We start from the raw sequence: 15,093 nt of genomic DNA, 5'->3' as shown, positions 1-15,093 counted from the left end.
ATTATAGCGTGTGACCTGTTTTTACCACTTAATAAAACACCATGCAGAGGCCTTAATGGAACAAAAAGCAGCCTGTGTTGCTTTAGCCAAGATGACCTATTGAACATGTGTATGTATATACACTCACTGAGCACTTTATTAGGAGCAATCTACTAATAACTAATAGGTAGGGCCTCCTTTTCCCAAAGTGTGTCAAGAAAGCATTCCCCACACCATTACACCACCCACATGAAGGATAACATGTACAGGTGTTTCTAATGAAGTACTTGGTGAGTGTTTATAGGCTATATAATCCTTTTTGGGGGGTCAGACTTATGTTTGCTAACTCAGCCCACACTTTTCGAGTCACTGACACTGTTCCAACTTGCAATTCAGCCCCCCCCCCCCCCCCCCCCCCCCCCCAATAAACCATCCTAGCATCCTAGAAACACCTTAATAACTCCATAACACTCACTTACCAATACTTAACATAGCTACAACCTAGAAACCACCTTGGATACCACGGCAAAGCCATAGCAACCACTTAGTAACACCTTAGAAACCATGTTACTTAGTCTTTTTTAAGGATTATTAGTCTTTTAAAAGCCATATATTACATTTCCAAAGTAAAACATAACATGCAGTCACAAAAAACACTTGTGTCAATGTCAGGATTCTTTACCAATTTAAAGGTTCCTTACATTCACTGCTTCTTTACAAAAAATGGTTCTTTGTGGAATCAAGAGTGGTTCTTATAAAAAAAATTTTAAAAAACATCTCCAAACTGGTAAATTTACAGAAAATGGAATAATGAACCACATCCGCAGCAGCAGCATCTCTCAAATGCACGCACAATCACTTGATCATATAAACGTACTGTAAGAGCGCGACCCTTATTTGGGCTAAATTGTGCTGCTAGTGGAACAGTGACACTAAAGTGACATTAACTGAGTAACACTGACTCTCAGCTCTACATACAGCCTCTGACAGGGTGATAATATAATGACATGTCCCAATACAGCTGTTCAGGACCAGTGTCAGTGCGCAGTCCTCGACGATCCTGTCGGTTCTGTCTCTGAGTTTACTCACTGTTGCCCAACCCCAGCTGCAACTGAGATACTGACTGAGATACAACTGAGATAAGGGCCTGTGACTGATGGGGGCCCTAGAAATGTATTCATTGACTATTCTGAGAATTAGAGTTGTGGGGCCCAGTGTAATATCTCTTCATCGCTGGCCGGATTTGAGCCTTGCGTGGGCCTTATGATTGACACCCTTACTGTAATGTAATCCTTGCTAGTAATCACCTTATTTTCAAAATATACCTGTAATCTGAATACTGTACAGCACTGTTTTTTTTGTTTTCCTGATTACGTCATACCGCTACTTGTATTCCGTCATCAGCCAGCTGCCTGGAAGTGGGACCTTCTGTAGCTGTGCGGACATTCAGCTACTGTTTCGAGCTTTAATCGCACAAAATCAAAAACAACACAGTAGTCAGTTTTAATTTCGGGTTCATATGATTTAAACCCCGTTTTATTCAGAAACAGAAAACCCGGGTGTTGTGTGGAGGGGGGACGTAAACACGGGCTGCGCACCCGGAACGGAGGAGGAGGAGGTGGGGGGTCACGTGACCGCGCTGGGTGGTTCCGTAGCCCTCCTCACATGACTGGAACATTCCTTGTGCCGCTGAGAGACTGAGGGGTGCGAGGGTGCAGAGCCGCGCTTGGTTTATTTCTAAAAGAGGGCCGGGGAGCGAAAGTTGAAGGCAAACGAGCCGAATTTCAGGGGGAGATTTCAGGCAGACAGAGGAGCCTCCCGTCTGTCGCGTCTACGCCGTGACTGGACATTTATAATTTACAGTGGAAAAAAAACAACATGAGCTACAAACTGCGATCAGCTTTAGCCGCTATCGCTCTGCTGGGTGAGTAAAACGGCCCGTGGTCAACACTGAACAGTGTGTGTTCATTTGGTGCTCTGCAGCTCGTAGGTGTGTGATCAAACGAGTCTTTTCTGTGTTGTGAAATTCGTCCTGTTCATTTCGTACCTTATTTACTAGCTAAATCATAAAACGAGTCACTGCTCATCTTTCACATTCTCCTGCTTTACACCTGCACAGGAGAAACAGGTGAAACAGTCGTCCAGGTGCTCGCAGCTCTCTTATCAACCAAACTACGCCATAAGTGACTTAGTGGTGGCTCAGTTCGTTTCAGTGTAACGAACCGATTCTTACGAACGATCCGATTCAACGAATACTTTCTGATTGCCAAGTTCAAGTTCCACGTTTTCTTCATTTCTTCCATCTGTAATGCGAGGATGTTTTCAGCATCAACATAGCTACGTTGTCTACATCTGCATGTCTTGGTTTTGCGTTAGAATTTAGCTAGCTATAACCCATGTCATCACGAAGTAGTCCCGGTGAATCCACGTGGCTGTCAGATCTGACCGTGAAAAGTTCAGCTGAGCGATTCAGCTAGAAAATCAAATGAGAGAGGGAACATGTACGTACATTTAAGCATTAAGCATGGCATTATTAATGTGGATGAGATGTATGATATGTTATTCGACTCCTTTAATGGACGCAAACTTAAGAGTAGTGCTGCAGTTCACTTAGTTCGACTCCGTGAATCGGTTTGCTAGACTCATTGAAAAGAGCCGAATCAATCGAATGATTCATTCACGACTCGCTTGCAGTTATGAGTACCGGGAGGCCTGGTGCGATCTGTAGCATTTCCGAGGCGTCGCGGCGTTGTCAGATAATACTTAATATCGCTTGTAAACCGCTTTCATTTCTCTAACACACACACACACACACACACACACACACACACACACACACTCACTCTCTCACTCTCTCACACCATTGTGCTTGCGGGTCGCTCGCGCGCGTCACGTGACAGCAGCAGCAGCAGCAGCAGCAGCGCTTTGTGTGCTAACAGCGGCCTCTCTGTGTGAGAAACACTGGCAGCTCTGTAAACGGGCTTCTCTCCGTGACTTAAAGAGCATTTTCTCCTCACACTACAAGACCAGTGTTTTTAGAAGCCACATTGGTTTTCATAAAAGCTGGTGTTCAGCTTTGGGATGGATTGACGTACTTGTATTGCTGCACGTTTAAGGGGGGGGGGGGCTTTACAGTGGAGGTGAATGGTGGAGTTATTGCGCAATACACTGCTTACAAATCACTGTTTAATGATGTGTTAATGTTTTGGCATTTCTTTTACATTTTACAATACATGTAGGAATAGTAAGGCAAAATGGTACCCAATGAAAATGTATTTATTTGCATTTACCACAAATGTTTCATCCACATTACATAGAAGACGTGTATATTTAGAGTATATTTAGTATGCGTATATTTAGAGATCATTTTTGAATAGCAAATATCATGGCTATATTAATGCGAAGTAGACATCACAGCCTATGCTTCCAATTAGGGACACATCCGATACCACTTTTTCCATTCCGATATCGATGCCAGAATTTCAGGTATCGACCGATACCAGCGCTGACTTAAATACTAATTAGACGTCCATTAATCCTGATGTTTATAGTGGTCCACTTTTTATAGTGTTTACTTTTTATATCTGATCCCAAATAAGATATAATAAGCTTGTCAGAACAGCATTTACTGGTTGAGGAAAAGTTATAGTCAGAGCTATGAAAAAATAAAAATACGGCAAGGGAATCATCTTGCTAATCTTGCTAAGCTCGACCAAACCGCTTTTAACTGATGTGTAAACAAAAAGTGCTAAATCAGCAGTTTCACATTCAGGTTCACATCTCTCTATGTGAACTAAACTACTAAACCTCAGTGTGATCCTTTAAATGAGCTGCAGAAACTCAACTATTGGTTTTAGAACCAAAAAAAACAGCACATGTAACAAAACGTAAATGTGTAAGTTGCATTAAATGTCTGTTTAATGGTAATACCTGCTTATGACTGGTTGTTATAAGATTTGGTTTTAGAACAAAATATGCAAACAGATGTTCTACATCAAAAAGGATGTCCGTAAGCTCCATGGTATTGGTGCCCTCTTTTGCGATACTGATACTATGAGTAAGTACCAGTATTGGTGCAGATACCGGTGCTGTATCAGTATCAGTGCAACATCAGTTCCAACCTATCACCAGCACTGGTGGAATTCCCCTTTAAGTGCACACAGGGTGGTTAATTCTCAGCTATGTTGAAATTTGGAAATTACATAGGAACTTAGATGCTGACTTCCTCAGTTAAATAGAATTTAAAAAAAAACCTCTAGCTGATTCTACATTTTCCACCCTGTGTTTGTGTTGTTTTGCATTAAGGCCCTCTGGTCAGGCTTTGTGGCCTATAGCTTTTGGCAGGGGTGGCTGTGTTGCAAAGCAAAGGTTGTTCTTTTTTGTTTCTTTTTTTAGTTGCACTGCTGTTTAATGTGAGCCAGCACAGGCGGGGTGGGATGATGGTGGGATGGTGGTGGTGGGGGGGGTATGTGTGAGTGTGTGACTGACTGTAAATAAGCACTGACAGATGGGTCCGTATTAATTTCCTGAGTCTTTTGTCATTAGCATTCCAGTACTGCACAATAGTGGCCGGCTGTCAACGGTTTATGTGGCTTCAGGAGCCAAAGGAAGAGCAAAATAAGACGTGGCATCTCTTTAGAATTAGGTAAAGGTTTTAGAAAGACTTTATTAATGTTTAGGGGAGTGAGGCATCTATTCTGTAGACCCCTTATACCCTGTAGTGGGTACTGTGATACAGTGAAGCTGCTAGTGTTTCCCAAAGTCGGCCTTGGGGAGCCCCGGTTCTGACCCCAGTTTGTCTGCTCTAACACACCTGACCCAGCACATGGCCTAGAGCTGGCTTAGAATCAGGTGGGCTAGGAAAAAGTTCAGAAGAGTAGTGTGGGGTCCCCAAGACTGGGATTAGGAACTTTTGTATTGGAAATACAGTATGCTGAAGGAATATGTGCTGAAGCAGCTGCTCATTAGCTTCTGCTGTAAGAGTGCTTTGGGTGGTACGGATGTAAAGATGAGGTTGAAAAACGCAGAAGGATTCCTTTAAACCCCCTGTGACCTGCACAACAACCGCCTCACGTAAACAGGACAGATGTTTTGTTTTGGCCACAGTAGTGGGTTATGTTTTCTATGGCTGGGATAAATTATCCCAAGCCTGACATGGTGTTTGGCTTTGGCTTTCACCGCCAGAAAGCTCTATTCGGAGGGAGGAGATGCAGTTCTGCTCTGTCAGTTTTAAATCAGTACTTGTAGCGCCCTCTGCTGGTCGGTCTGTAGTCCTCAGCCTGTTTCTCAGGAATGCAGTGTCGTTAAGGGCTGGTTTTCCAATCAAGGGATGTATGGTTTGGCACTCAAGATTATAAGAAGATGGATTCGTTTTTTACAGCATATGTCACAAATCCTTCTTTCTGGGTTTTTCAGGGATAAAGGAAAATATTCTTCCGCTCTCTGTTGCAGGTTGGTTGGCCGTGGCACATGCTGTATCATTCGAGGTGAAAGATGGGAACTCGACCTGTATCAAAGCAGAGCTCACTGCCAACTTCACCATTACATATCCGATAACCAATGGAACGGTATGGTCTTCAAAACAACAAACACTCTAATAGACACTGATTTTATGCTTGGATGGCAGATGTTAGGAAAAAATGTTATTCAGTGATTCATAAAAACAGGACAACTGTGAACTACATCAACAGTCTAGCTATTATTATTAAGCAGGTTGACACTTTGTGGATCGTTGTTGAGCTAACTACAGAATGCATTGCTATACATAAGTATTTGATGCAATATTAATATCACATACATAACTATTTATGAATATATAAAATATAACTTTTAGATATTTCTGAATATTTCTGCTGGCTATTGTCAAGAAGGTCTCCAGAGGTTCGATTAATGACTTATTCTGACCTCTGACTTCTCTTTAGTTAATTCTTAATAACATTTGAAGGCTGTTTTTGTTATTGTGCTGTTTGTTACTTGAAGACTGATGCATGTAAAAGACCTCTGTGCCTCAGTTCACATAGCTGTCCAGGCCAAAACACTCCTTTACTCATGTCAGTGTGAATGGGTGGCGCTAAAATGCTGTAGGCTGAAAATCTCTATTTTCTGTATATGTAAACTCCAAAAAACAGAATTTAATTAATTAACTTACTATTAATTTACTAATAAATTAATTAACTAATACATTTTATTAGAAAGCTGTTGACTGTCTGATAGTTTCCTATTATAATCCAAGTTGTTGAGTCCTGATTTGAATACACATGTAAGCAATTGTACATGTATCTGCAGAGTAATTTGTTTTACAGCATTGAGCAAAGTAAATCCAAACAGCCATGTGGTCAACCGTGTCCTTATTGCAAATGTATATAGCTGTCAATATATCATAACTTTTTATTGCATGTAAATATGTATTTTGCCCACAGAAAACAGTGGTTGTGCCTCTCCCGGCCTCAGCAGTAGTGGGCAGCGGTAGTTCTTGCGGGGACACTCCAGAGCTACTTGCGTCGTTCGGGGATGGTCATTCTCTAGGCCTGGTCTTTTCCAAAGATAGTCGTCTGTACCAAGTGGCCAATCTGAGCATGAGATACAATCTGAGTGACAACACCACCTTTCCCGAGTCCTCCTTCAAGGGTAAGAACACTCCTTTCTGCTCTAGCATCTAATTTTTCTTCATTACTCTCTATTCAAATGGGATTACAACAACAGCTGACCAAACCAAAAGTGTAATAGTGCAGACCCTGTGCAAACTGTGTCTGTATTATTTTTTTTACTCAAATAATCACTGAAAACATTAGCTTATATATATATATATATATATATATATATATATATATATATATATATATATATATATATATATATAAAAATCTTGATTAAATAATTCAGAATTTGTACAAACCTGGTAAACCGACTCAGCGCTACCAGCATTATTCATGTACCCATGCCTCAGTTTCATTAAGATAGAAATAAAAATATGTAGACATAAATATCAGCATGTTTGTTAACAGCATTAGACTCATTTCATGTTATTACTAATATTATTGACTAAGACATCTCTTACCTGTTCAGGGGTCGTTACCTCGATTACGAACACCTCCGGGATCTCAGCACAGCTCAACACCACATACAGATGTCTGAGCTTCACCTCCATCCATCTGGCTGACTCCAAGGTAACCATCACCTTCTCTGATGTCCGGATGGAAGCCTACATGCCCAGTGCCAACCTCAGCACCAATGGTAAAGTCTAGTTGTTGTCACACACACACTCACACTCACACACACACACACACACACACACACACACACACACACTGTGAGAGACTGTGAGTTATATTATTTTGTTATGCAGGTTGCTGCCGATGTGTGATGCAAAACAAAAGCAAACCAAGATCTGCAACCGAGATTTACTGTTTTGTTCCATTTCGCTATGGGAAAAAAGCCAGGCATATAGCAGACCTTTGAACTTTGCAGAATTGCTCAGTGCCGTGCGTAGGCAGAACTTTCTGACTTCCTTTTGGCTGTGTTATAATGTACATGTATGCTGCAGCCAGTGATTGTCTGTAAGCAGCCAGTGAATCTGCAGTGGCTTGCAAAAGTTTGGGCACCCCTGATCAAAATGTACGTTACAGTGAATGGCTAATAAAATCAAAGATATGGCATTGTTTTTAACATTTTGAACTGTTATGTACATTCTATGTATATGTACATAAGTGGAAACAAGGAAAGGAACATCTCACAAGTTTTGAGCTCTCAGATAACTTATACCAAAGGTCTCAGACTTGCATTAATATGACTATGGTTTGTTCAGTCACCATTAGGAAAGGCCAGGAGGTGCAAATTTCAAAGCTTTATTAGTACTCTGAGACCTCAAACCAGTGTTACAACAATTAGCGGCCATGGGCTCCACTAAGCAGCTGCCTAGCGCTCTGAACATGAAAATAATTATAATAAAAGAGGACCACAAAGCAGGAGAAGACTACAGATAGCCATTTCCTCCGTTTGTAATAGAATTAAGAAACGGCAGTTAACAGGTCAAGTCAAGGTCTGAAAGTCAAAGAAAACTATCTTAAAGAACTGCTAATGGTGCTGCTAAAAAGGCCATAAAAAGACCAGCAGACTGGAGTGGTGATGCACTGTTCTCCCATTTTTTGAATTGACTCTCCACTAAACAAATGGGTGTTTTCTTTGCAAAGCTGGAAAGACAATAAATACAACCTGACTATACGTTTTTAGTACGTTGACATTGATGTGAGGCTAAATATACAATCATGTACTCCATAAAGTTACTTCATATTCAGTGTGTTATGTTTTGTGTGTTCTTCAGAGAGTGTGTGTACTGCTGATCTTCCTGCCACCACCGTGGCACCCACACAATCACCCACAACCACGCCAGCCCCTACTCCTGCCTCCAACCCAGAGCGCGGCAGCTATAACGTCACCAACATCAACGGTACCGTGTGTCTCCTGGCCAGAATGGGACTGCAGCTGAACGTCACATACTTCTCCAAATCAAAGAACAAGGTAAATACCTCCACATATGCTCCATGATTTATTCAAGTGCATTCCTGGTTTAGCCAGCAGAGCTGTGTCCAGAATGATGAACAAACTGCTCTGAATCTGATTCAGGAAACCTTGAAACGAAATCGAATTGAGCGACGATTTGAACACAGTAAATGTCTCGCGTGTATGTCAGGTATATAATCCGTTTCAGCTGCACATCTGGGACACATCTGCCCCAAATGACACTGCAATTTACCATCATATACTCTCCCCAAGCATTTTATTAGGAACACTCATTCTCACCTTCTCATGTAGTTATTTAACCACCCTATCGTGTGGCAGCAGTGCAATGCATAAAATCATGCTTACATGGACTAGGGATGCACCGATCCGATATTAGGATCAGATATTGGTCCCGATAATAACAAAATCAGCTGGATCGGGAATCGGATAATTAGGCCGATCCATGAAACCGATCCTTTCACTTTAATTTGTTGGTGTGAGACTGCACTAAATGTGCAAATAAATAAATGACAAATGGCAATATAGTACATTTATATCTATGTGTGAATTTGTTACATTATATAAAGTAATGTAAGTCAATCCTGATGCCTTAAGTCTCTCCCACATGGTGAGGTATACAGTTTATTAATTCAGCAATGGTAACGGACTGGTATTGGGTATCTACCGATATGCAAAGTTTACGTATCGGTATCGGAACTGAAAAAGCCGGATTAGTGCTTCCCTAAAATGGGCCAGCAGTATCCTGTCATGTTAACATCAACCATCAGAATAGGGGATAAGAAGTAAGATCTGTGACTTTGATTGTGGCATAATTGCTGGTGCCAGATCTGCTGCTTTGAGTATATCTAGAACTAATTGCGTGGCGTGGTGGCTCAGCGGTTAGAGTGCCGGGATATCGCTCTGGGTGTGTGTGTACTCACTGCCCCTAACACGTGTGTGTGTGTGTGTGTGTGTGTGTGTGTGAGTGTGTGTTCACTACCAGATGGGTTAAATGTGGAGGACACAAATGTGGAGGACACAAATACGTGCACCTTTACCTTTACCTTTTGCTGGTCTTCTGATCTGGCACTGCAGTAAATCTAATTAACAACGACTGATTTATCTATAATGAAACAGGCTTGCCTCAAGGTTGGATGTGCTGTGCTGAGATGCTTATCTGCGCACCACAACTGCATACAGTGATTATCTGAGTTACTTTAGTCTTACTGTCTGTTGAATCAGGTACAGTGAACATCTCTGTTGCCCTCGGGGGAGATGTTAGGGCTGATTGTGTAGTATGGTTGGAAACCCCAGGATGGAAATCCCAGCATGGAAACCATAAAAACCTTCCATTTCTAAAATGGCAGAGAAAACTTTCTTCTTGAAAAACCTTCTTTGGAGCATTTTTATTTGGCCCATACATCATGTAATTTTGACACAACGTAAGGAACAATTCTAGATTCTAGAAACTCTTGTGGTGGATAACCCAGGAGATCAGCAGTTCAAGACATACACTAATCAGCGTGTCTGACACCAACCATAATGCCATGCTTAAAATTACTGAGATCACAGTTGTTCCCCATTCTAAAGGTTGATGGGAACATTATCTGACCCTATTGGTTGATTTTATGCACTGCACGCTGCCACACGATAGGTTGATTTAAATAATTGCTTGAATGTGTAGGTGTACATGAATAATAAATTCCTAATAAATTTCTCTGGAGTAAATTGTCAGCTTATAGTCTGAACAGCATATTGTCACATATTATGAAGTAATACATTGGAATTAATTAAATTTTAAATTACATTTTAATTTTTTTTGCTGTACATCTTTCTGAACTTTGTCTCTTCATAACCTTCCTTTCAGACTGTTCAGGGAATAGTGAACCTGCAGCCCAGTAGGATGGCCTTCTCAGGGTCATGTGAGCCCACAACTGCTGTTCTGATGCTGACTGATGACCTCACCAACATTAGCTTCACGTTCTCGCTGGTGAGGGCCAACCCCACCTACACATACTCAGTTTGCTTGCATTTGCTTTCTCCTCCATGTGACTCTCTTATGACCTGCTAATGTATATCTGTTTATGTATACTTTATATCCACAGAACTCCACCACCAGTAAATATCACCTGAGCGCTCTGAATATGTCTGCTTCCTGGCCTGATATGACTGGTAGGGAAGAGTACCTCAGCATTTACACCCAGCAGCTCCATTTTCTTGCCCCTGTCCATGTTTTTATGATGGCAAACTCAACTGACCCTGATTGTACAGATGTTTAATAAAGAATTGGAATAATTTCTACCAAGTGAGAAACAGTAAGCAATAGGTGTGTATGTGTGTGATTTGTTGTCTTCAGCTCCAGTCACGATGGCCAACAGCTCGCTCAACTACCTGCAGGGCTCACTGGGCCGCTCCTACATGTGCAGGTCTGAGCAGATTCTTCCTGTGGTGAACGCCTTTTCTCTTAACACCTTCAGTCTGCAGGTCCAGCCTTTTGGGGTCAGCGGCAACCAGTTTGGATCAGGTACAGTGGACATTTCTGCATAATATAGTTTCAATCCCAGGAATGAGAATCAAAGCTATTATACAGTCGCTGTCATGCAAAAAACTTTCAATGGAAGTTAATGTAAAGAGGAGCATTTCTATTGGTCCGTTCATTAGAACATTGACACAACATAAAGAACAACTGCTAGATGCTACATTTTGTCAAAAAGTGGAAAAAAAGATCTAAGGAAACAAGATTTTACAGGAACAAAGATTCAAGAACATTAAAACTGAATCATAGAAATCCCACTAGTTCCTTACAACAGTCTCTCATCCCTGGTCCTTGAGACACCCTGCCCTGCATAAGTATTGCTTTCCATTCTCACAACACACCTAATTCAACTAATCAGTGAATTAACAAGCCTGTTCAGATTTGCAGTGGGTGTGTTAAAGGAGAGAAACCACTAAACTGTGCAGGGTGGCCTCCAGCACCGGGGTTGAGAAACACTGCCTTACAAGTCTGAGTTCATTGCATTGTAAATCCCTTAAATACACTGATATTTAAATTGAACAAATTAGCAAATAAATGTGAAATAAATAAATTAATTAATATTATATATATTGTATAATATTGTAATTAACTTTGATCTTGTCTCGCACATGAGAAAAGTAAAAGAGGTCATGGTCTATAGTGACCTGAGGAATACGTTTTCCTAATGTATTATATAATTCCAACGCCACTCATGCCACTATCATGTTATTGTGACCTCTGTGCCGAAGTCCACCATCCATAAAATGTTAGGTGGTGGTTGTCCTTTGATTGCAACATATTACAGGTTACTGTCAGTAATTGTAAAACCTACAAAAGCATCTACTGTGTATGGTAGTTGTTTCTAATAAAATATCCTAAGGTAATAATGGCCCATGGTAATAAGGTAGTAATCGGCAAAGTACCAGAGCACTGTAATCTAGTATCCTTATACTAATGCCTCTAGTCAGTAATCAGGCAGCTCTGGCTGTGTTTGTAGTTCTCATGGTCTTTCTTGTTCTCTGCTTCAATCTCCTCTTATAGCTGAGGAATGTCAGATGGACCGGGACAACATGCTGATCCCCATCATCGTGGGTGCTGCCCTAGCTGGATTGGTCCTCATCGTTCTTATAGCGTACCTGATTGGAAGAAAGAGGAGTCACGCAGGCTACCAGACCATCTGAACTCCCCACCAAAACCACCACAGCCACCAGTCAAAATCTTCATTTCCCATGGGAGGAAACCACTGCTACTATTGTACTGACTGGGACTCTGCTGACAATAGACTGGCCTGTGTGTTTGTTTGTTTGTGTGTGTGTGAGTGAGTGAGTGAGTGAGTGTGTGAGCGAGTGAGTGAGAGTGTGTGTACTTTGTTCTTCCTCTTTTTCCTGTTTGCACCCCCTAATGCTGTCGGATTACTTGAGGGAAGTAAGCAACATCATCTAATTACTACTAACAGTTCTTTCTAGTCCCGTCAACACAAACCTTCTGTATCTCAGACTGGCTCCCAGGAGTTGAGACCTGAATCTCCTCTTCTTTGCTCCCTCTTTTTGTTTCGTCTTGCTTACCGGTTGTGGCTGGTTGTTCAGCTTTATATTGATGTCTGTTCATTTTAAAAGAGGCTATTTTTTAAAGGAATTGATATTTGTGTAAATAAGCGTTCTACCTTTTAAGTTATACCGTGACTGACTTCTTCTTTAAAGAGGATGGCTTTCTGAAAAGCTTTTTCAATCCAGTCAAACGTCCCAGCTCTGAACCTCCCCCTAAACTGGGCTTGGATTCAATTCTAGCCTCTAATAAAACCGGCACAATTGTGTCAGTAAACAGACCTGTGCGTAAAGCTGTTTCCACAATGCTAACAGGGGGCCAGGTGGCCTATAAGCGCACATTACTTGTTAGCTAGGTAAGCCTCGTAGCTCTAGTGGACCCTGAATGGGCTGTTGGACTATATTCAGGAGAAAAATCAGATTTTGTTCATCTGGAAAATCCCCCTGAACTATTGCTTTAATTTGACCCCCCAACTGTAAGGATAAATGAAGAACAGGGTTTTATGTGAAGCGAGCAGCCTGTATGCGTGCCTGAGTGTATCTTTGAAAGAAAATCCCAGGCTAGAGGGAGCTTGGCATCAAATGACTAGGGCTTACAAGCCCAGGTTAAATAATTGATGTACTTTCCTACCATTTTTCCTCATTAAGGAACCTGCCGCATCAGGGCTTGGATCATATTCTCTCTCTCGCTTGTGCTCTCTCTCTCACTTCATGAAAAGACTTTCTCAGGTTGATGTCAAGGGCCTGGATACACAGAGAAGATGCAAATATATATATATATATATATATATATATAAAAAAAAATCTCCTTTATAGAAATGAGCTCTGATCTGATTGGCCGCCAGATCAGATTGAAAAAGAAGGCTAAAAGCAGGCTGGGCTGAGACACGACATCCAGCTTCAGTCTGGATGGGTGGGGCTAAAGTGTTGTAGGTTGAATAGGTTGATATACGTAAAGGTGTTGGTGATTGTGACGACATAGTCAATTCAAAGCTCAGGGCGGCCAGACGGGAAGTAAACTGGGTTTTCCGTAATTACAAGCCTGTTAATCTCATACTAAAACACCAACATCTCAGCCGACGTCAACTCCTCTCCCAACACATGGCAGACCAAAGTGTTTACACTCCGTTTCCAGCGCTCCTCAGTGTGTTCAGGCCTATGACAGAGCAGAGTAGGCAGGGGACAAAGTAAATATGTTTGTTGTAGGGAAAAGGTTGCTGGGTTTAAAACATCCAAATATTTCTTCTGCTTCTGTTTTTTCCTCTTTGCCTTTTGATGTTTAACGACGGCCATTTTGACTCTTCTGGAGATTCCAGCGAAAAGGGAAACGTCCGAGTGTCCGTTCACACCCATCGTATTACATCCACACCCACTGAAGCTTCCACCATGGCGCTTTAAGACAAGCATCCTTAGCCAGGATGTGAATTCAGCACTACGTAGATGATTTAAGTCTGTTGATGTTGACGAGATGGAAACTATATGCCAGAAAGTCCGATCGAGGTTGTGGCTGCAGTTGAACAGCTGCTCACGTTTTTTTTTTTATATCGGGAAAAACACACACTTGTGGCGAAGACCACTGGAGACACGGTCAAGGCTGATGTAATATGGTCGGGTGGTACAGACTCTCTGTACATTGTGTTCTCTGATGTTTTGTTCAGGGGTTTAATAGTTTGCAACAGAACACAATTATACCTTCTTTCTCAGTGAAATACTGAATAGTACTGAAGTGTGGCGTCAAAAAAACAAAAACCCTAAAAAAAAATCCTTCTACGTGCTTGTACTGCTGTTATGGTTTGATTTTCTTTTGTTTAAATGTACAGCAGATTCATCAAGGTTTGAAATGGCAGTGAAGAATTGTTTGAAACATAGTTACATCTAATCTGATCTGCTTTGGAGTTTTCAGAAATTGCAGTGATTTGAGCTTTTATTTTTGTAGTGTTTTTTAATGCATCTTGGTGAGGTCAATAAATGAGGTGAATACGTACTTCCCCACCTGTTTCATAATTACACACTGAAGCTGCACCTACCATCAGACCAAGCTTTCTCAAGCGATATCTGTTATAGAGATCATTAAAAATGCTGATGTGGGAGCAATTTTCCTTTCAGAAATATGATACAGGCCAGCAGTGATGCCCAATCCTGCTGCTGGGCATCTATTACCCTGTAGAGATGATCAAAGGCGCTCAGGAGCATATTGCCTATTAGAGCCAGAGGAGCTGTATGGGTGAACGCAAATGCCTGAATGAGTTGTACTGGACATTACTCAGACTTTAGCTAAGTCCAAAGTGTGTGACTAGAGCAGGTAGTTTTCTGAACCTCCTGCATGTGCTATACAGGTGCTGGCCCTTGCCAGCTGTACGCTAGATGTGCATTCATACATAAAAACGGCTCAAGGTGGTAGATGCCCAGGGCCAGGACTGTCGAGCACCCTGGATATGCAGTGATGAGCTGCTGACACGCCAATTCTTCTGATAACATCGCAGATTTCCATTAAAGAAATGAAAGTAGATGGACCTCTAAACTCCAAAGAGGTTTTTTTTTTTTTTTTTAAGTATG

At 41.5% G+C, this 15,093-nt stretch overlaps 1 protein-coding gene across 1 annotated transcript; it reads left to right on the top strand.

The window, feature by feature from the left end:
- Positions 1-1,629: 1,629 nt before the first annotated feature.
- On the top strand, positions 1,630-14,521 carry lamp1a (lysosomal associated membrane protein 1a). The gene is made up of 9 exons (XM_072657407.1): positions 1,630-1,903; positions 5,431-5,546; positions 6,399-6,606; positions 7,045-7,212; positions 8,300-8,496; positions 10,346-10,468; positions 10,584-10,650; positions 10,835-11,002; positions 12,035-14,521. Exons 1-9 carry the CDS (start codon positions 1,858-1,860, stop codon positions 12,172-12,174), a joined length of 1,233 nt encoding a protein of 410 aa, XP_072513508.1. The 5' UTR covers positions 1,630-1,857; the 3' UTR covers positions 12,175-14,521.
- The last annotated feature ends 572 nt before the right edge of the window (positions 14,522-15,093 follow it).

This window comes from Salminus brasiliensis, chromosome 15, assembly GCF_030463535.1.
Source record: "Salminus brasiliensis chromosome 15, fSalBra1.hap2, whole genome shotgun sequence".
NCBI classification, from domain to species: Eukaryota; Metazoa; Chordata; class Actinopteri; order Characiformes; family Bryconidae; genus Salminus; species Salminus brasiliensis.
The sequence above is the reverse complement of the archived record's forward strand: the minus strand, read 5'-3'. Positions and strand labels throughout refer to the sequence as shown.